The 22,369-nt window shown below is 37.8% G+C and overlaps 1 protein-coding gene across 1 annotated transcript in view; it reads left to right on the plus strand.

Annotated features, from left to right (window-relative positions):
• magi1b (membrane associated guanylate kinase, WW and PDZ domain containing 1b) overlaps positions 1-22,369 on the plus strand; it is a 145,977-nt gene that overhangs the window by 91,679 nt on the left and 31,929 nt on the right. Inside the window, 11 exon segments of the mRNA XM_056240786.1 lie at positions 4,199-4,318; positions 5,853-6,059; positions 8,265-8,481; positions 9,487-9,569; positions 10,253-10,288; positions 13,757-13,786; positions 13,789-13,813; positions 14,770-14,873; positions 16,253-16,369; positions 18,025-18,210; positions 18,293-18,928. Of these exon segments, the coding sequence (XP_056096761.1) occupies positions 4,199-4,318; positions 5,853-6,059; positions 8,265-8,481; positions 9,487-9,569; positions 10,253-10,288; positions 13,757-13,786; positions 13,789-13,813; positions 14,770-14,873; positions 16,253-16,369; positions 18,025-18,210; positions 18,293-18,928 (1,761 nt within the window).

Below are 22,369 nucleotides of genomic sequence, written 5' to 3' on the forward strand. Positions count from 1 at the left end.
AATTTCTAAGCAGCCAATCACATGGCGGCAACTCAGTGCATTTAGGCATGTAAACATGGTCAAGACAATCTCCTGCAGTTCAAACCGAGCATCAGTATGGGGAAGAAAGTTGATTTGAGTGACTTTGAACGTGGCATGATTGTTGGTGCCAGAAGGGCTGGTCCGAGTATTTCAGAAACTGCTAATCTACTGGGATTTTCACGCACAACCATCTCTAGGGTTTACAGAGAATGGTCCGAAAAAGAAAAAACATCCAGTGAGCGGCAGTTCTGTGGGCGGAAATGCCTTGTTGATGCCAGAGGTCAGAGGAGAATGGCCAGACTGGTTCGAGCTGATAGAAGGGCAACAGTGACTGAAATAACCACTCGTTACAACCGAGGTATGCAGCAAAGCATTTGTGAAGCCACAACACGCACAACCTTGAGGCGGATGGGCTACAACAGCAGAAGACTCCACCGGGTACCACTCATCTCCACTACAAATAGGAAAAAGAGGCTACAATTTGCAAGAGCTCACCAAAATTGAACAGTTGAAGACTGGAAAAATGTTGCCTGGTCTGATGAGTCTCGATTTCTGTTGAGACATTCAGATGTTAGAGTCAGAATTTGGCGTAAACAGAATGAGAACATGGAACCATCATGCCTTGTTACCACTGTGCAGGCTGGTGGTGGTGGTGTAATGGTGTGGGGGATGTTTTCCTGGCACACTTTAGGCCCCTTAGTGCCAATTGGGCATCGTTTAAATGCCACGGCCTACCTGAGCATTGTTTCTGACCATGTCCATCCCTTTATGGCCACCATGTACCCATCCTCTGATGGCTACTTCCACCATGTCACAAAGCTCTAATCATTTCAAATTGGTTTCTTGAACATGACAATGAGTTCACTGTACTAAAATGGCCTCCACAGTCACCAGATCTCAACCCAATAGAGCATCTTTGGGATGTGGTGGAACGGGAGATTCGCATCATGGATGTGCAGCCGACAAATCTGCGGCAACTGTGTGATGCCATCATGTCAATATGGACCAAACTCCCTGAGGAATGCTTCCAGCACCTTGTTGAATCTATGCCACGAAGAATTGAGGCAGTTCTGAAGGCAAAAGGGGGTCCAACCCGTTACTAGCATGGGGTACCTAATAAAGTGGCCGGTGAGTGTATATCATCAATACTGTGATTGAGTCATTGCATAAAGGTGATGTGTGATGCTCTAAGTAATCCATTGGTTAGTGGATCTGGCTCAGCCAATAGCATGTAGGATCATCTGTTTGTCATACAAGGGACGGAGGGACTATATTGTATTGTTGGTTCCGAGACACAGAGTCAATTGGCCCAAGATAGTTAAAAATTTTCAATGACTTTTTAGATCAGTGTTAGCATTAATATAAATACACACTACCATTCAAAAGCTTGGGGTTGGTAAAATTTTGTAATGTTTTTTAAAAAGTCTCTTATGCTGACCAAGGCTGTATTTATGTCTAAAATACAGTAAAACATTAATATTGTGAAATATTATTACAATTTAAAATATTTTTTTTCTATTTTTATATATTTTGAAATGTAATTTATTCCTGTGATGGCAAAGCTGAATTTTCAGCATCATTACTCCAGTCTTCAGTGTCACATGATCCTTCAGAAATCATTATAATATTCTGATTTGCTGCTCTAGAAATATTGTTATCAATGTTGAAAACAGTTCTGCTGCTTAACATTTTTATAGAAACCGTGATATATTTTTTTCAGGACTCTGATAATTCAAAGAAGTTCAAAAGAACAGCATTTATGTGAGATTTTTGTATCATTATACATTTCTTTACTGTATTTTTTTTTTATCAATTTAATGAATCCTTGCTGAATAAAAGTATTCATTTCTTTAAAAAATTTTTACTAAACCAAACTTTTGAATGGTAGTGAACGTAAATGACATTCTGTGACTGCTGGAGAAATGAAAATGACAAAAATGCTTAAACATTAATAGCCTGTTTTCTGTTTTTGAAGAACTAAGAATCATCTCTGAATTTTTGTGATCCTGTCAATCACAAGCTTAACGGAAATACGTTTCATTGATGTTTGCATCTAAATGAAATGGCCAAAAAGACCTGATTCCTTTTTAAAGTGACACACAGGCTTTGAACAGCATCCATTTCCGGGCTTGTGTTTTACTCTATACTCACTGCAGACACAGCCTGTAAACCAAAGAGAATATTACATAGCAAGGTTCGTTAAGAAAACGGAGTTATCATCACATCTTTGATTTATCACCAGTGTCACTAAGATGGCTGCCAAAGAGCATCTCCCATCGCGGGGTGCTATTTATATCAGCTATTCATCAGCTCCATCAAGTGATGGGGAGATACAGCACACAGCAGGACGAGCGTGTGAGGCACACGTTGACTGTCTGGCCACCGTCTTAACCTTCAGCATCACTGCCAGTGTCCAAGTGCAAACAAATACAGTTGTGTTGATAAAGATGTGCTTTATGACAGCAGAGATATTGATTACAGTTACAATGCAAGGGGCAAATGCACTTCACATCTGTAAAAGCGTTGTGTGTGTGTGTGTGTGGATGATATTATGATTGATCATGATGTCTAATAAACATGCTCTAGGGTTATCAGAGTCCATTCAAATAGAATGAAAAAAGGCCCTGTTTACACACTAGGTATTTGGTTCAGTAACATGACGCTCTCTTGTTTTGTACTATGTTTTGTACAATGTTAAACCTCAGGGAAGGAGGAGGCGGGGACTTGCAAACGTTTAAGATAAACTTTAATTATAAAATACAAAATGAAAGTAAAGCAGCAGCCCCTCACGGATGACTGCCGCACAGAAATAAACAAAACGCAACAAAAAGTCCAGGCCTGGTCCTCTCTCATCCTTCACTGTCGTCACTCCCCCTTTTATCCCTCCGGATCTCCTCCGTGAGACTTGAGGCTGACGCTCATTTGCATTCGCTTCGTTCCCAAAGCTCATGGCCCCGCCCTGATTGCCACAGCACTATTTATTAATTTATTTATAAAAATATATTAAAAAATATTAATTGTAATATACAATACGTACCTGTATTAAAATTAATTTAGATATTTTGGGAGGAATAAAATCAGAAATGTTAGGATCATGCAATTGTCCTGATATTATGAAATAAAGCCTCATTAAAAGAATAAAATTATTGAAAAGAAAACCTCAAGTAGGTAATATTAATAACCCTTTATTATTATTTCATACAATAAAAGATTGCAAAAAGATATTAACAGGCAAAATTAAGAGTCTCTTAAAATACCACATAGTTTGTCCTTTTTATGACAAGTACATTTTTTATAATTGTTTTAGGTTAGTTCATGTTGTAAAATGTCATGTGGTGCAACTCCCCCAAAACTCGATGATATTTATGAATGAATAAAAATGGTTTTAAAAACTTTGTTGAAAATATTTTTTTTAAGATCTCACACACGTGTTCAAGCGCAAGGAAAATATGTGATTACTTCTTACTTGATGGTTACACCACATTTTTTATAGTCATTAAATTAAAACTTTTCTTGAAATTCATAAAATGTTTTTAAAATAACATGAAACCAACACTAATACAGCAAGATTAAATTGAGAAAATCCTGGCACATGTTTTGAAGTTGTTGTTAATTTTTAAAAAAAATTTAATGAACATTTTAATTCATAATTGATCCATTAAATTCTGCCTTATTTAAAACTCTTGTTTAAGTGCATGGTTGATTGATAGATCAGTAGCTGGTCTTTTACCATTCTCTGGGATGCATTTGGACCCTATTTATTACTGACAACTCGTGATTGCATTCCCCGAGACGGATTTTAATATGTGTAAACGGGGTCTAAGGGAATGTGATAGAGGAGGCAGAGCAGCCGTATGGACTCTGATCCCTAAAGCTACTTTAATCTAATATGTAGTTAGAGCAATACAGTGGGGGTTGGGGGCACACTTTGCTCTCCTACAACTAATTATCATCAAGGTGTTACAACATCTTCACTTTTAGCTGTGCAAAGCTCTCTCACACTGAATTCACAGCCAGCGATTGGCTTCCAGGAGCCTGTAGACTGTAGCATGTGGTTGTTGTTGGCCCTGATGTAGGTGGTAATCATAGACATGATGGTATATGTTGTTTTGGGCATAAATTAGCAGTTTCATATGTCGGTATCTTATGTTATCTTTCCTTTTTTTGCTTGTCACAGGTACAACCCGCAGTCCTCGTGACGGAGAGGTGCCAGGAGTAGATTATAATTTTTTGTCAGTGGAGGACTTTCTAAAGCTTGAACAGAGTGGGACACTGTTGGAGATTGGATCTTATGAAGGTAAATGGCAATCTATAGAGTTTTAACATGCTTTTTGCTTGGCCTTTATATACAATATTATTAAAAAAACTCCATGTATGTATGCGTGTGTGTAAATATATATATATATATATATATATATATATATATAAATCCCAGATTTTCAGATATCTACGTAACAAAATACATTCTTGTTAATAATTAAAAACTTCAACTATTAAAGGGTTAGTTCACCCAAAAATGAAAATTATATCATTAATGACTCACCCTTATGTTGTTCCAAGCCCGTAAGACCTCCGTTCATCTTCGGAACACAGTTTAAGACATTTTAGATTTAGTCCGAGAGTCTTCTGTCCCTCCATTGAAAATGTATGTACGGTATACTGTCCTTGTCCAGAAAGGAAATAAAGACATCATCAAAGTAGTCCATGTGACACCAGTGGGTTAGTTAGAATGTTTTGAAGCATCGAATAACAAAAACTACGACTTTATTCAGCATTGTATTGTCTTCCGGTTCTGTTGTCAATCCGCGTTCACGAGTCCGCAGTGACGCTGATGACGTAAGACGCTGCTGACGTGTATCTGGTGTGTCCGTGTATTCGGGTTCAAATAAATATGGCTGTGCAAAAAAAAAGTCTTCCTCTGTGTCGAAATCCTTAGACTTGTTTGCGAAGATTGTTTTGTTTACAGCGTGCGTCTCCCTCAGACTGTAAATGAAGCTCGGGCGCACTGATAACACGTCAGCAGGATCACTGAACACGGATTGACAACAGAACCGGAAAAGAATACAATGCTGAATAAAGTCGTAGTTTTTGTTATTCGATGCTTCAAAACATTCTAACTAACCCACTGATGTCACATGGACTACTTTGAGGATGTCTTTTATTTCCTTTCTGGACAAGGACAGTATACCGTGTATGCATTTTCAATGGAGGGACAGAAAGCTCTCGGACTAAATCTAAAATATCTTAAACTGTGTTCCGAAGATGAACGGAGGTCTTACGGGCTTGGAACGACATGAGGGTGAGTCATTAATGACACAATTTTCACTTTTGGGTGAACTAACCCTTTAACTATAATATTTTTTATATTATGAATTTTTAATCCCAGATTTTCAGATATACGTAAAATATAGGCTATGCTACGTATATACGTAAGAAAATACATTGTTAATAGTTAACATCTTTTTTTAAATTTTATTTCTACTCTGTGCAGCTGTTGTTTTTAATCAAAATTAATCTCTTAATTAATATTAAGGTTGATCCCTCGTCCTGACGTGGCTGAATTCTAAATTTATCACTCTCATTTAATGATGTGGAGTGCTTTTGTTCAGACAGACAGCTCTGTCCATTGTGCACGCTCATTACCCTTAAACAATACTGCCTGATTGTCCAGACATACTGATACCATTATCTCCCATTAAAGTTGCATCAACTTCATGAAGACAAGCAGTCATTTTCATAATAGAGCATTTGCAAAAAACCCACATCATCATGTCTTGCATTTCCTTTAACCCTCCTGTTCTGAATGCTGGTAATATCCTCTTGTTGCCTAGGTAACTATTATGGAACACCCAAGCCGCCCAGCCAGCCCCCTAGTGGGAAAGTGATTACTGGCGATGCTCTGCAAGACAGCCTTCCTGGTTCCCAGCAGTCAACCCCACGACGCACCAAGTCTTACAATGAGATGCAAAATGCTGGAATAGTGCCTACAGAGACTGAGGATGACGATGAGGTTCCTGAAATGAACAGTAGCTTCACAGGTCAGCAGTGAGCCGATGTGTTTGCGTTTCCGTCTGGCACATGGGAGAAGGGAAGAGTGATGCCTCTTTGTTGCTTTCCTCTTCCTTCGCCATCACGATTCAGGGAGGAAGGGGGAAAGAGCGCCATCTGGCTGTGGCAGAGGGGTTTTGTTTGTGTTAGAAAGCACCAAGATGGACTCTCCCTGTCTTTATTTATTGATCCGACAGTTATGCGCTGCCAACTTTCGCACTCTGTATCAGAGTATTGAATGGGTTGCATTTTGTGTTGTTCTTAGAAGCCATCTGTCTATGAAATGGATTGCTGCATGCAATAGCTGCTGCTGGTCGATGAGAGGTATTGATATTCTTGTGATCGGATCACAAGTGGGAAGCACTAAGTACAGGTTTTAACGCTTTTGTGATACGATTAGATTGCTGTAAACATATTGGGTGATAGTCGAAAATGCGAATGTCCACATTGCATTGTATTATAAATGCAGATCTATCCTGTTGTGTACTGGATAACAGTGAGGACCGCCTATTCGTCTGTCAATCAACAGTTATGCTAAAACAAGGTTTTAAAACTACTTCAAAGACATTTTCCCAGCCAAGTTGGAGGTTTACACATCTAAAGTTCAGTTAATACAGCTGCACAACTACAGTTATATTGTGCATTCCTTTCTAAATGTCATGTTTGCTGTGAGATTGGGAGTATATGTGGAAGCAGCGCTTTTGAGCCAACATGTTTTTTTTTGTGCTTTATTAACATGCAGTAAGATTCAGTTCAAAAGTTTGGGTTCGGTAATGTTTTTTAAAAAGAAGTCTCTCATGCTCACTGCATTTGTTTCATCAAAAATACATTAAAATCAGTAGTGGATCAGATACATTTTATTGCAATTAAATGACCTGTTTTCTATTGTAATATATTTTAAAATGTAATTTATACCTGTGATAGCAAAGCTGAATCTTCAGCATCATTACGCCAGTCTTCAGTGTCACATGATCCTTCAGAAATCATTCTAATATGCTGTATAAAATAATAATAAATAAATACATAAAGTAAAAAAAGTTGCTGCCTTAAATTTTTTAAGTACAATCAACTTGGATGTTTAAGTCATTTCAACTTAAATTACATTACACTGACTTAAAAAAAAATGATTTGAATCTTCTATAACATAAAAAAGTTGAAAATTTCTTAACTTATTTTAATGAGTTAAAGCAATTTAAAAATATATGTAGTCATAACTTGTTGATCATATACATTTTTACAGTGTATGCTGATTTGGTGCTCAAGAAACATTTCTGATTATTTGTTGAAAACAGCTGTGCTGCTGATTAATATTTTTGTGGAATCCATAATCCATTTCTTTCAGGATTCTACAGGATTCTTTCAGGATTAAACGTTTATTTGAATTCAATAAATGTCTTTACTGCAATTAAATGATAAATTATATAAATAAATGTATTAATTTATTAGTAAATAATTAAAAATCTCACTGACCCCAAACTTTTGAAAGATTGTGTAGTCGCATAATCGCAGCACAAAGTTGCATTTGAGACACGTTACAACCAGGTGTAAACAGTCTGACGACTTGTGAACGAATCACCCTAGATGAATGTAAAAAACATTACATTTCTGCTCCTGATCCCACAAGCTGGTTTGTGTAAGCATTATGACATTTTTCCAATCCATACTTCAGGCTGTAATCACATATTTTACTTCAAGGGAATTATACTATTTTATATTGCATGTTTTGTTCAATATCCAAGTTAATTCTAGGGCCCTTCATTTAAAATAGGCAATAAGCTGTCCTATTCATACAGGTTTAATTTAAAGCAGCTATTTCAGTCAGGCGGGCCATGCAATTTAGCTGAGAGTCGTTTTGTTTAGATTCCTCACCTCTCCAAGAAGGTTAAGTGTTTAATTGTTTACACTCTTTCTGATTTGAGGGGATGTTTTTGTAATTTCAATTTTTGGTGTGGGTGGGAAAGTGTCAGACAACCATGTGTCGGTATGGGTATTTGTGTATAGTATAGTGTGAATAGTGTTTGATCACTGCAGAGTTTCCAGGAAGTGAGAGGGAGGGGGCCTGGTGCCACTCTCCAAAGCATTAGCATTAGCAAAAGTACATTGCCACATTTATTTGGGATGCATTTCTCATCCAGAGCCTCATGTTGAACTGAGAGGGTCTTGTCTTTGTGTACTAATCTTATGTGTGCATGCAGGAGACTCGAGTGAACCGGACGACCACCCCTCCGTGCGGCCCTACGCCCGCGATCACGTTCAACCCTACGGGCTCAACAACACCTCGGCGTCAACCACGGAGAGCTCTCAGAATACACACACACACCCCGGCTATCCCACGGAAGAGGATCCTCTGGGGCCTCTGCCTGGAAACTGGGAGATGGCCTACACTGAGAACGGAGAGGTCTACTTTATAGAGTAAGAACCAACTACTATCTTCATGACACTTTTATTTTTACAGTGGCCTTGAAAAGTTTTTGGACTCTGCACACATTAAAAATGCACGAATGCTTGTGTTATATAACAAAATATCAAACCAAGTAGCAATGATATTTTATATGTCCTCCTGAAAGGCAATTATATTGGCATAATATCAGTTCATATTTTTTTTTTAAATCAATTAAAAACATAAATGAATAAGAAAAAGACAAAAATAAATTAGAAAAAAAGTTTAAATTGTTTAAAATGGATTTAAACCAATTCAAATGATTGGTTTAAAATTTGTTTAAAAAAAATCTTATCAATAATAGGGAAACCAGAAAAATCAATAGAGAAATAAAAAAACCTGTAACTTAATTTTCAAAAATTAGAATAACTATATTTAAATTTTTTTTATCCTTACTTCTACATTAATAATTAGTGAACTTATTGTTCTTTTTTTTTTAAGCTGTGAATTCTTTAATATATTTATCAGCATTTTAATAATTGATTGCTTGATAGATTTGTCAGTTGATTTTTTTAACATAGATGTACTGATTTTTTTTAAATGAGTGTCACATTTTGGCCTCCATACAGAATTGAAATTATATCTGAGAAAAGTTTGAAGATCAGTTGTTTGCAGATGCCACTTGGTTTGATCTTTTGAATCTAATGCAATGAAATACATACATTTTTAAGTGTAACCTAATTGTCTTTTTCAAATACCTCTTGGGACCACTATTAGTATATTTAGATATGTTTATGTATAGATAAAGGTTGCACTATAAATATCTTAGGCTGCAGTGGTTTTATGTTTCTTATTTTAAGTTTAGAAATTGCTTCTAGCGGTTTTTCAGATATCAAGACAGGAAGTATCAAACATTGTGATATCTTTAGTATATGTTTTCCTGCCTGCTGGGATGCAGAAAAGAGGCCACAGGATGTTGTTCTGAAGGCATCTCTTAGAACAATGCCTCACTGTCTGTGTTCTGCATCTATTCTTAGCCACAACACAAAGACAACATCCTGGATAGACCCCCGATGCCTGGACAAACCTCAAAAGCCCCTGGAGGAATGTGAAGATGATGGTACGGACGTGTGGTTGAGTTTTTGTCTGGTTTGCTTGTGCAAATATCAGTTTCATGGTGTGCTTTTTAGATTATGCATTCATAACGCTTGCTCGTGAGTGTTTTTGTGGTGTTGTTCATACGCTTTTAATGTAGAAAATCTAAAATTTTAAATAATATCTGTCACATACAGTTTTAATAATCAGGCTCATACACTGTATAAGTGCCTCACATTGTCCATTGTGATCTCGTGATGGCCTGTAGATGGCGTTCTTGAGCTGTCATGTGTCTAACAGACACTCTCACCATGTGACAGGCAGCTGATATAATGCTACAACTAGTATCTGGATTGTATTGAATCTCCTCACACAAACGAATAATGAACCTCTAAAGCCAATTTCCCTGTGTGGTGGAATCTGAAATGATTTCCAGAGCGGTTTTATGATTATGCCAAATATGATTTCAGATCTCACACAATAATTCACATTGATTCTGACATAATCCAGATCATTTTGCTATTAATAAATGCCACTAATGAAACATTTCCACTGTTTATGCAATATGGTGGCATAATTGTAAGGCTTTGAGCTGTGATTTTGCTTTTTATTATCAACTAACTCTCTCTGCCTCTCTGACACCCTTCCTCTCTTTCTCTCGCCCCCACTTTGTGCACACCTGCTCCCCTTTTACTCCCTCTCGAGCAGAAGGGGTACATACAGAGGAACTGGACAATGAGCTAGGTAGGCCACAATTCCATAGGGAAAATTTATTTTTAAACCTGTAGACATATAAGCTGCATGTTTGTGGGGTAGATCGATCCTTCTGTGCTGCTTTGGGACTAGGTTGTTTTCGCTCAAATCCTGGAACTGATTATGAAAACGGACCTCACAGTTGATCAGTGCAAAGGGCAACGTTTTACCCACAATACACCGCCATGTTTCAGTACTGCTGTCATCTAGTTTTTTGGTATTCATTTTGGAATGATCGTAAAACACATTTCTTTACTTTTTAAACAAGGTTCATTTGTGTTGTCATTGGCACTGCATGATATGAAATATTCATTGTTACTATTTCTACCGCTGAAGCGTTTGGAGTTTAACTCCGGACTCTCGCAGCTGGGAGTGGTTCCGTTTTCATTATGCATGCAAATAGCTCAAGATATCCGAAACTATTATGTCGAGCTAACAGTGGCAGTCAAATCATTGAATAATTTGTTGCTTTAATCAGTTTTACCATCGCCAGAGCACGCAGCACGCAGAGCTCTCTCTGCTGTTCAGTGTGCCTTTTGTAATTGAAGGGCTGATTCATCATTAGTAACGGATTGGGTGATGCAGGCAGTGGCCTTGAGGAGGCCTGTGTTTGTGTCCGGGCTGATTGGAAGAGCACGGTCAATAGCTATTGATTTGAGAAATCGGAGCCATTAAATAGATGCCGTGACTGCGGGATGTGGGCAGTAGGTACGAGAGTATCCGGTCACACAGTAGAGACTTGATCCTGTAGAGAGGGAAGATGGGATGCAAACAGATTAATGGCCAATTTGTCAGTAGAGTCGCAGTAATGATGTGGGGGAAGGACAGGACGCACCGTACCGTCAGGCAGTTGCTATTGATAGGCGTTTACGCTTTCTTCTTCACAAATTAACATAAAATATTTTTATATATATATATATATATATATATATATATATATATATATATATATATATATATATATATATATATTGTTATAATTTATAAATTATATATTGTTGGGTGAAATTCAAATTTCTCATAAAATTAATTATTAAAAAAGTAACACTTTACAATAAGGTTTAATTTGTTAACCACATTAGTTAACATGTATCTGTTTATATTATTTAAAAGACAAACATAACCACGCCCCCAAACTCATGCCATTGGTTGCCTCTGTTGCTATGCTTGTCTGGTCTGAACCTCCAAATGAACAGATCAATAGGTGTGTCCTAATTTGCATATTTACACACACTATTCTACGCCGTTTTGTAGTAAAAATAGTGTGAGTAGTGAGTTAACACTGAGAATTTCATAAAGAAAAAGTGCACTTTAGATACCCTGATGATTCCGACTCCAATGCTGGATGACAAATATAAACTTTTATACACTAGATAGCAGAGTACATAGTGCATATGTGTAATATGTAATTCTGGACAAAACTAATGTTTTGAAAGCACCAGATAATCCCAGTGCTTACACTTTTTGGGTAAATCAAGCTACAAAATAGCTTAGTTAAATTAATTTTCTAAGCCTTTTTTTATTATTATTTTGACAATGGAAAAATTGCACTCTTCACCTTTATCCAGCAAGCATAGCAATGATTTTGTCTATTATACAGCTGCGCAAATCCTATGGTGTAAATTTCAAAAACACTCGTTGATTAATTATGGGAAACTCATGAAAGATCAGGAGGAGTGAAGATATATGAGGCGGAAGCTGCTGAGAGAATCACTCACCGTTAGATCGTTATTTGTAAGTAATTAGTGTTGGTTGACATTTATAATTTCATTAGGACAGTCTTATTTGCTGCTGCTGCTGCTTGGGAAAGATAGAGTTCTTGCTTTGCGCACACACACACACAGACACACACACACACACACAGCTGTGTTTTTGTGATATATGAGGACATTCCATAGGCGTGAAGACTTTTATACTGGACAAACTGTATATTCTATCCCCCTACACTGCCCCTATCCCTAAACCTACCCATCACAGGAGACATGCTGCATTTTTACATAAAAAAAAAACATTGTTTTTTATGTTTTTTAAGCTATTTGAAATATGAGGACTCATGTAATGTCCTCATATATTACGTGTAAGTTGTAATACCAGTGTAATATGCATGTCATTATACACATTTGTGTCCGCATATATCACAAAAACAAAAGCACACACACACACACACACACACACACACACACACACACGCACAATATATATCTTTTCTATGGTAGGTGTGATGACGAGTTTCCTGTGTGCTGCAGGCACTATGCTAATACAGCAGCTCTGTGTCCCTGGTACTACGACATTTCTGCCAAAATAGGGGTTGCTATGGTAAAAAAAAAAGCAATATTTTCATATGCATGAAAGCACATTTCAATGTCAAATGCAGCAGAGCCTTTTTATGATTATTCTAGAGAAGACATGGAGCGTATCTTTTAACAGCATCACGGTCAAATCTCTGAATATCTTCTGTTGTTTTTGTACACTTGTCAACCTTTGTCTGAAATTTTCGGAGCTGTTCGGATTTTTGTTGTTTGCAGGGCAAGAGATTTGGAAATGATGGGGAATGCATTTGCTTTTTATGTAAATATTATCACAGGGAATATTTTTTATCAGGGCCTGGGCCTGAAGACAAATGGCAGACCTGTATACACACTTCATCCTGTTACAGTGTATTCTGCGTCTTTAGTCTGATGTTTCAGTTAATACTGATCCTCGGATATGAAGCAAAGTTTTTATTGCTTTGAGATGGGAATCATCCAGTCTGCACAAAAGAATTTATGACAAACTGTTAAATTATTGAAAATGGTGGTAGTGCAAGCGGAGTGTGCATCACTTTCAAAAAGTATGTGTTCCATTTATCAATTATTCTTCGTTATACCATGGTTTTCCTCATGTACATGTATCTTAAACATTGTTAATGTTTTAATCCTTTAATGCATTTGAGTGTAGAACACTGATTCAGCATCAAGCCGTTATTACTAGTTTGAATGAGTCAACCAAGTCTCTGTTACTGATTCAGAAGCATCACTTTAACTGCAGGGGGTGGTTCTCAAGCCATTATTGGAAACAGAGACAGAGAAATCGTTTTTTATAGTTCTTTTATAATATAGACAATACGACATCAGGAGAAATAACTCTTTGACATCACTGAAATAATTCAGTGGTTTAGTATAAAGTGTATGACAATAACCAATACCTTAGAACATCTGGCAACCAATCAGAATCCTACATTTTGTAGCGCAGTTGTGTAAATGTAAAAAAAAAGCAGATATTTAATATTCAATTTGCATGCTATAATTATATAATCTGCTCGGTCATTATAGTTTTAAAATATCCGGCTTGTTAGTTTGAAGCCTCTTGAATTTTAATTGCTTGAAAAATCAAGACATCAGATGACAAAGTATTTGATAAAAGCCTTATTAAATGAGTTACAATGAGCTGAAAATCTCTTCTGTTTTGCTCCTTTTCCAGAACTGCCAACAGGCTGGGAGAAGATCGATGATCAGTGTACGGGGTGTATTATGTTGAGTAAGTGACTCATCAATATTACCTTCAAATCATCTTTAATATATGACATCACCCTGAAGCATAAAAGAGACGGCTGCCATCCCTCCGATTGTGCCTGTTCCATTTAGGCTGTACACACCCTTTGTTACTGTTACCATTTTGGAAATCTGGCTCTCTCTCTCTCTCTCTCTCTCTCTCTCTCTCTCTCTCTCTCTCTCTCTCTCTCTCTCTCTTTCTCTCTCTCTCTCTCTCTCTCTCTCTCTCTCTCTCTCTCTCTCTCTCTCTCTCTCTCTCTCTCTCTCTCTCTCTCTCTCTCTCTCTCTCTCTCTCTCTCTCTCTCCCCTTCAGAGGGACCCTTGGGTTTATAGCGCATAAATATGAATGCATTCATATGTTTTGATGTTGTTTCAAAGCAATACCCTCCGAGGCAGGAAACCTTTCGGTTTTGTCTTTGGTGATGTTTATGTATGTTTGTGAGCAGTATTTGCCTAGTAAATTGCACAGGCCTTTTGGAAAGTAGCCTGGATCGCAGCTGGGTGCGATCTGTAATTTTTTGGTAAATGTGGTGATGGGGTTTTATTTTTGGCTTTTGATTCATGTTCATTGAGCTAGCCTAGTGTAGTAGACAGATTTTGCTCTTAATCACATAAGATGAGAGAGAATAGCATACTTTTTTCTCAATTTTATATGAATGCAGAGGCCTTTAGCCATAGTTTAAGCCATCTTTATTGCCTTTTCTCTGAATTAATTCACTTTATTTCTCGTCCACTTACCTGCTCTCCTTCTGCTCAACCTTTACCTGCCCTCTCATTCTAATTCCTATTTCTCCCTCTGACTCTGTTATTGACTGTGTCCTCTGCTCACTCATCTTCATCACCTCTCACTCTCTCTCTCTCTCTCTCTCCCTCTCTCTCTCTCTCTCTCTCTCTCTCTCTCCCCCCCCCCCCCCCCCCCCCCCCCCCTTCACTACCTCCCAGCCATATTAACAGGAAGACGCAGTATGAGAACCCAATTCTGGAGGCTAAAAGGAAGAAGCAACTGGAGCAGTCTCAGCCCGCTGAAGGTGAGCGGTATATCCAAGGTTCGTTTAAGGCCCAACATGCCGTCATTTCTTTCTTTTCCTATAAGTTTGTGATTGTCCATGTTTGTCATTTAGAGTTTTGTTGACGCTTTGGATTTGGAACTGTTACTCATCACATGGCTTAAGTTTTTAATGTATTCAATTTAGCCATTTCACTGATTCATTGCTGTTGAAATAACTGCTTTAGTTTTTTTTTTGGAAAATGTTATTTGTAAAAAGATTTTTTTTTTGAAGAGAAGTCGACACATGACTTCATGCATTTTGATGAATTAATGTATTTGTTGTGGTCCTTTTTGTAATGTATATATTTAAATCTTGTTGTATTATGTATATAAATCAGGACTTTCCCAGTTAATTACCAGGAGCAACCGGTATTAAAGTCAATATGAAATGCTAATTGCAACCCATTTTACTTCTATAATATGACATTTTTCGATTGAAACTGAATTTTCTGGAAAAAAAAGTAGCCTTAAAAGTCAACATGAACTCATAATCAACCCCACACTGTTAAAAATGATAAGATCAATATGTTATTACATATGTTTTTACATTGCTTTTACTCATCAAAATAAGTCAAGCAACTTTTTATATATTTTTTAAAATATTTTTATAAGTTATACAAGATTCGGCTCATTTGTTTAAGTCAGTTTATTTGTAATTTAAGTTGAAAAGACTTAAACATCCAAGTTGATTGAACTTTAAAAAAAAAATGTATTATTTAAAGGGATAGTTCACCCAAATTTTTTAATTCTGTCTTCATTTACTTACCCTCATGTCTTTCCAAACAAAAAGAAGATATTTTGAAGAATATTGGTAACCAAACCGTTTTGCTGAACATTGACTTCCACAAAAAGAAAATAAATATAAAAAAATTCTTCTTTAATGTTCCACAGAAGAAAGAAAGAATTTCCACTGCCCCAACAAATTTCAAGATCACTTGGTCAATAAACTGATTCTGTTTCTGATTCTGAAAATCATACAGGTTTGTAACTTTCTCTTTATGAAAGGGAATAGGGTCGATTATGAGCTCATGTTGACTTTCAAGGCTGCTTGAATCGCACCTCATTCTATAAACGGTCTAAAAAATTCTACTGAAATGCAGGTTGCCTTGGTCTTGTTCCCAGCCAACTCAGCTGAAAATTGCTTTCTTGATTACCTAATAACTTCTTCTCCCTCAAGTTCAAGTATCTCATTCTGCCACTCATTGTGATACAGTACTGACAATATGCAAGTTTTACACAGAGAAAGTTAGGATACCGTAGGGGACTGTAAAGGTCTAAAGCTGGTGGTTGCACAGCCTCAGTATTAGTTTGAATAGGCAAGAAGTGCGACTGACTTGAGAAACACACAAAAAGGAAGTGCATCCTTCACTCTTTCAGAATGGATAGAGGAGCATTCTTCAGGACCACCGCTAGCGAGCTATGCTGCTAACCACCAAGAGACTTACAGAGACCCCGGCACCGCCCCTCCACTACCACCCCAACTGGTGGCTAAACGTATGTGTTGCCTCCTTTTTTGTTTGTAACACAAACACATACACACCCGTATGTGGCGTATTCCTCTGTGGTCATTCACTATTCACTCACTTTTTCCAAATCTCCCTTCCCTCAGCTCTATGTCTTTTCCGTCCCTGTATTGTTTGAACACCCAATGATAAGCCACTTGTTTAAAGATTTAGCAAACACTCTTTTTGAGTGAAGGATATTGAATTATCCCTCACACCATTTGCCATGTCTCTGGTGTCTTAATGTGGGCACTCATTCAATTTCTGTGGTGCTTTCTAGGGTCACGTACAAAATATGCTTTATGGTCAAAGTCAAGGATGTGTTGAATTAATGAAGAGAAATGGTGTCGTTTCAAAATATTCTGAATGATTTGACACATTAAATTCCAACCAAGGCTTATGCACTAAAGAACAAGTATGTTGGGAAAAAACTGATCTTGGATCAAAAATGTTTAGGATACATATGGATACGTTCAGGATTATATACTGTGGGCTTATAAAAGTCCATATAGAAAGTCTGGGATTCAAAATTGAAATCTTTTGCATTATTTCTGTTCTAAGACTTTCTGAAATTAGTGTTATTTGTTCTGTTCTTTTCACTCAATATTTATGTTAATGTAATTTGTAATGAAAAATTTGTATTAACACAAAATAGAAAAATAGAAATATATGCATTTTCACTAGTGGTCTCAGACTTTTGGACCCCATTGCATTTGCAGTTTTGTGTACTTGTGTGCATTTAGATTTTACTGTTATGGACAGCTCTGTTGCTCTGTCTATCATATATTCCCTCTCTCATATATATATATCTTTATCATGTCCAGCCATTTGCATTCAGTGTGCAGTGTGTCTCTCCTCAGGGTATCTCTGCAGCTTTCTCTGATCCTTCTGTCATGACAGACCATGATGAACAGATCACACATCATCTCTCTTGCCGATCACACCACTCTGCTCACTCCTCTATTCTCTCCTCTCATTCTCTCTTGTATCTTGTACTAACGTCACTTTTGCTCTGATCTAGGACTGATTACCAGCTGATCCATCTACTAACATTCATTTGACCATTTACCTGAATAACTATAATAAAGCAAAACATGATTATTTAACAAAAATATCCTGAGAAGTACACACTGTTAATTTATTTTCTGACAGAGCAATGCTAAAATGTAAAAAAAGGTTTGTCAACACAAATGTTGGCTTGACAGATTAAAATTTTAAAAGGTGGTTTAGACCCTGTGTAGTTAAGGCCTATAAAGCGTTAAGATGGATAGACAGTTAGTTAGTTGACTGACAACGAACGAAGGATAGATAGAAAGATAGATAGATAGATAGATAGATAGATAGATAGATAGATAGATAGATAGATAGATAGATAGATAGATAGATAGATAGATAGATAGATAGATAGATAGATAGATAGATAGATAGATAGATAGATAGATAGATAGATAGATAGATAGATAGATAGATAGATAGATTATCTATGGTTGGTAAGTTAACTTTGTAGTGCAGCTTCTTCTTGAAAATGTTCTTGAGATTTGCTGTTTTAATACACAGAGGTATAATCATCTCATGCCGAGGGGCCAACAGATTTACCTTCACCTTTTCCCATAGCTCATGAATTGTGCAATGCTTTTCTTATTGCAGGAGGGAAGCCATTTTTCACAAGGAACCCTGCAGAACTGAAGGGGACATTCATTAACACCAAGCTGAAGAAGAGCAGACGTGGCTTTGGCTTCACCGTAGTAGGAGGAGATGAACCGGATGAGTTCCTGCAGATTAAGAGTCTGGTGCTCGATGGACCAGCTGCCCTGGACGGAAAGATGGAAACAGGTCAATCTGAAACTGTGGTCTCATAACACATCTGTGTGCTGTAATCTTTGTTCTTGGGCCAACACGTGTTTTGCTTTCTCAGGTGACGTTATCGTGAGTGTGAACGACACCTGCGTGTTGGGTTACACACACGCCCAGGTTGTGAAGATCTTCCAGTCCATCCCTATCGGCTCTATGGTCGACCTTGAACTCTGCCGTGGCTACCCATTACCCTTTGACCCTGATGACCCCAACACTAGCCTGGTGACTTCTGTGGCCATTCTGGACAAGGAACCCATCATCGTCAATGGAAAAGAAAGCTATGACTCGCCTTCCAGCCACGGGAGCGAAACTACAGGTGGCGGTGGTAGTTTGAACGGCTCCAGCGACCCACCTCGCCCCCATAGCCCTTCAGCGGAGGTGGCTTCCAATGGCTCTCACGGTTATCCCAGTGACGTGGTGACATTGGCATCTTCGATTGCAACCCAGCCCGAGCTTATTACTGTCCATATGGAGAAGGGCGACAAAGGATTTGGCTTCACAATAGCGGACAGCCCTTCTGGGGGAGGCCAGAGAGTGAAGCAGATAGTGGATTACCCACGATGCAGAGGCCTGAGGGAGGGGGACATCATCATGGAGGTGAACAAGAGGAACGTGCAGAACCTGAATCACAATCAGGTGGTCGATTTGCTCAGCAAGTGCCCCAAAGGCAGTGAGGTGACCATGCTGGTGCAAAGAGGTGAGCTCACAAAGACATTTTTAATGTTTTAATTTTATTTTAAAAACTAGCTCTATTTGTCGAAGTCAACAGGGTTTATGGCATCATTAAAGGGTTGCCCATCAAAAAAGTAATCCATACGACTCCAGGGGATAATAAAGGCCTTCTTAAGTGAAGCAATGCATTTTTGTAAGAAAATATCCATATTTATAAATTTATAAACTCTAATCACTTGCTTTCGGGGATCGGCCGTATGCGAGTCGAATTCCAACCGAAGAGTGAACTCTGAGCCGAGCTGTATGGATTATGATGGATGTATGTGCTTTTTTGGGCTTCAAAATCTCAGTTACTATTCACTCCCATTATAAAGCTTGGAAGAGCCAGGATATTTTTTTAATATAACTCCAATTGTGTTTGGCTGACAGAAGAAAGTCATGTACACCTAGGATGGCTTGAGGGTGAGTAAATTATGGGATCATTTTCTCTTTTGGGCGAACTAACCCTTTAAGGTTGCACCGATAATACAATTCTGACCAGTACCATTAAATGATCATAATGGCTGATAACCCAAAAATAGTTGATATTAAAATGTAATGCCACTCCTAAATGTAAAATAATGACCTTTGATTGGTCGGTTTACAAGTCTGCTATATGGCTGTATCCTGTTTAAGTGGGTGCTTTTTGGACCTTTTTGATTACATATTTCTGTTTTTATAAATCTAGTACACTTTCTTTCTCACTTTTTCTCTATGTGGTATAGTTTTCTTATGGTGTTCCAAGCCTGGGAATGTGAAAAGGGTCTTGCAATGTGGACCTGACTTTATGGAGATTGTTAAAAGTCTTACTACTTGAGTGTAAAGCAAGGGAAGAGTGAGAGAATAGGCTGTTCAGTCAGTGTTCCTGAATGAGAGCTTGTGCACTTGAGATGAAGAGAGAATGACAGGGAAGTGCCCAGACAGAGACAGTCTCGGGTGAGAGGTCTGTGTCGATCATGAATATGAAGTCTGTGACATCTGCTTTTCCCTCGAGGGCCACCAAAATCAGCTGTCTGTTAACCCCCATCTGACACTTCTACTCAGCTTTTTCTCTTTTGGAATAGGAAGTTGAGATAGAAATATCAAGGTTACCTGCTTTTGGTGGAAATCCGCTGTCTCTACAGTCCAGAGACAGCAAAAGAGAATGAAAGAAACAAAGAGAGACAGATTTATAGGAATAGAGAGACTCGCGTGTGTGCATGTGTGAAATGAGAGAAAGCATTGAATACCAGCATCTGACTGTTAAAGAAAGAAGTTCATCCTCATAGAAAGTTACAGTTTGAGAGAGTTTTGCACACAAATCCCTTTCAGAACCTCAGAGCTTCAAATTCCAGTTTTGCCTGTTTTCAGGGCATTCAGTCAGAGCCTACCACTCGGATTATTAATTTGATGAATTGAAAGCGCTTTTATCTGTCTTGTGTAAGTGCTTTTAACAGGGCCATGAAATTGCTGCATGCCAATTGCAAGGCCAGAGCCTGTTGTATTAAAACGCCCCCATTTGTCATTTGGGACAGTTACCAGCATGTAAACAAAAGAATATGCACTGCTTATTTTTTATGGCTCATCAATAGAACTGCCGCCTAGCTATTTTCAGTAAAGCAAAAAAAGTTGTCCTCCAGGATTTGATGGCCTAACTGACCTGACGCCACATAACTTGTAGCGTAATTTATGCACAAACTGCTGGAAGCAGAATAAGATGGAAGGACAGAAATGGCCTGTTTTATATCTGGCTTATATGTGGCTTACATGCTCTATTGCAATGCATTTTTAAAGCACAACCAGAGATCAATAGTAAGTATTTTATTCTGCTATAGTTGCCCTGCCAACATTTTCACTGGCCTCGCCAAAAGAAAATGAATCAAATATAATAATAATAATAATATTTGCTTTTAGCCATGTATTTGTATATTTTCTTGAAATAGAAATGATATATATATATGTGTGTGTGTGTATATATATATATTACAAAAAAACTGCATGTTTAATTCTCAGGGTCAAAGAAAGGGCGGGAAATGAACATTTAATACTAAACTTTGACTGTTTTTTGGTGCAAAATACATTGACTAACATTATATGGTGGTTAGGGTAAAAAGATAAAAACATTTAAAACCGCTTTAATTGTCATTGGAGTAATCCAAGTTCAGTGGTTCATGCTGGTACACACCAAAGGCATTCTCTAATGCCTGTGAAATGTGTCTGAAATGTTTTATTCTCTGTGCTCGCATCTCACCTTTAATTGCTGGCCAACAAATCCCACCACACATAAATAAGCACACACACACACCATATTCCTTTTCATCAGCACTCACCCATCACTGGCCTACCAATTAGAGTAGAGTCCGAAGAAATATCTAATGGGTAGAATTAAACATTAAATACCTCTCTTCATTACTTTAAAACATATAGACGCACATATACTCACATCTTAAAATTGCAGAATGTTTGGCCTATTAAAACACATTTCTTATTCCAGGAGATGTGCTGCTGGCTCTGCTGGTTTTCTGGATAATTGAATGTTTATGTATATATGAAGACTTCAGATGCAAAAGCCTCTTACTGCCAGAATGATCATTTTTATCAAGCTTGTATGTTTATGTTCAGTTATTTCACTTGAATGACAATGAAAATTACCTATTAATTGTCATTAAAGTGAAATTACTGAACTTAAATATACGAGCCTGATAAAAATGATCATTTTAGAAGAAAATTTCAGGTGGCACTTAGAGGCTTTTGCATCTGAAGTCTTCATATGTATATATATATATATATATATATATATATATATATATATATATATATATATATACACTCACCGGCCACTTTATTAGGTACACCTGTCCAACTGCTCGTTAACACTTAATTTCTAAGCAGCCAATCACATGGCGGCAACTCAGTGCATTTAGGCATGTAGACATGGTCAAGACAATCTCCTGCAGTTCAAACCGAGCATCAGTATGGGGAAGAAAGGTGATTTGAGTGACTTTGAACGTGGCATGATTGTTGGTGCCAGAAGGGCTGGTCTGAGTATTTCAGAAACTGCTAATCTACTGGGATTTTCACGCACAACCATCTCTAGGGTTTACAGAGAATGGTCCGAAAAAGAAAAAACATCCAGTGAGCGGCAGTTCTGTGGGCGGAAATGCCTTGTTGATGCCAGAGGTCAGAGGAGAATGGCCAGACTGGTTCGAGCTGATAGAAGGGCAACAGTGACTGAAATAACCACTCGTTACAACCGAGGTATGCAGCAAAGCATTTGTGAAGCCACAACACGCACAACCTTGAGGCGGATGGGCTACAACAGCAGAAGACTCCACCGGGTACCACTCATCTCCACTACAAATAGGAAAAAGAGGCTACAATTTGCAAGAGCTCACCAAAATTGAACAGTTGAAGACTGGAAAAATGTTGCCTGGTCTGATGAGTCTCG

This window comes from Rhinichthys klamathensis, unplaced genomic scaffold, assembly GCF_029890125.1.
Source record: "Rhinichthys klamathensis goyatoka isolate OS25496 unplaced genomic scaffold, OSU_Roscu_1.1 h1tg000613l_1, whole genome shotgun sequence".
Taxonomy (NCBI): domain Eukaryota; kingdom Metazoa; phylum Chordata; class Actinopteri; order Cypriniformes; family Leuciscidae; genus Rhinichthys; species Rhinichthys klamathensis.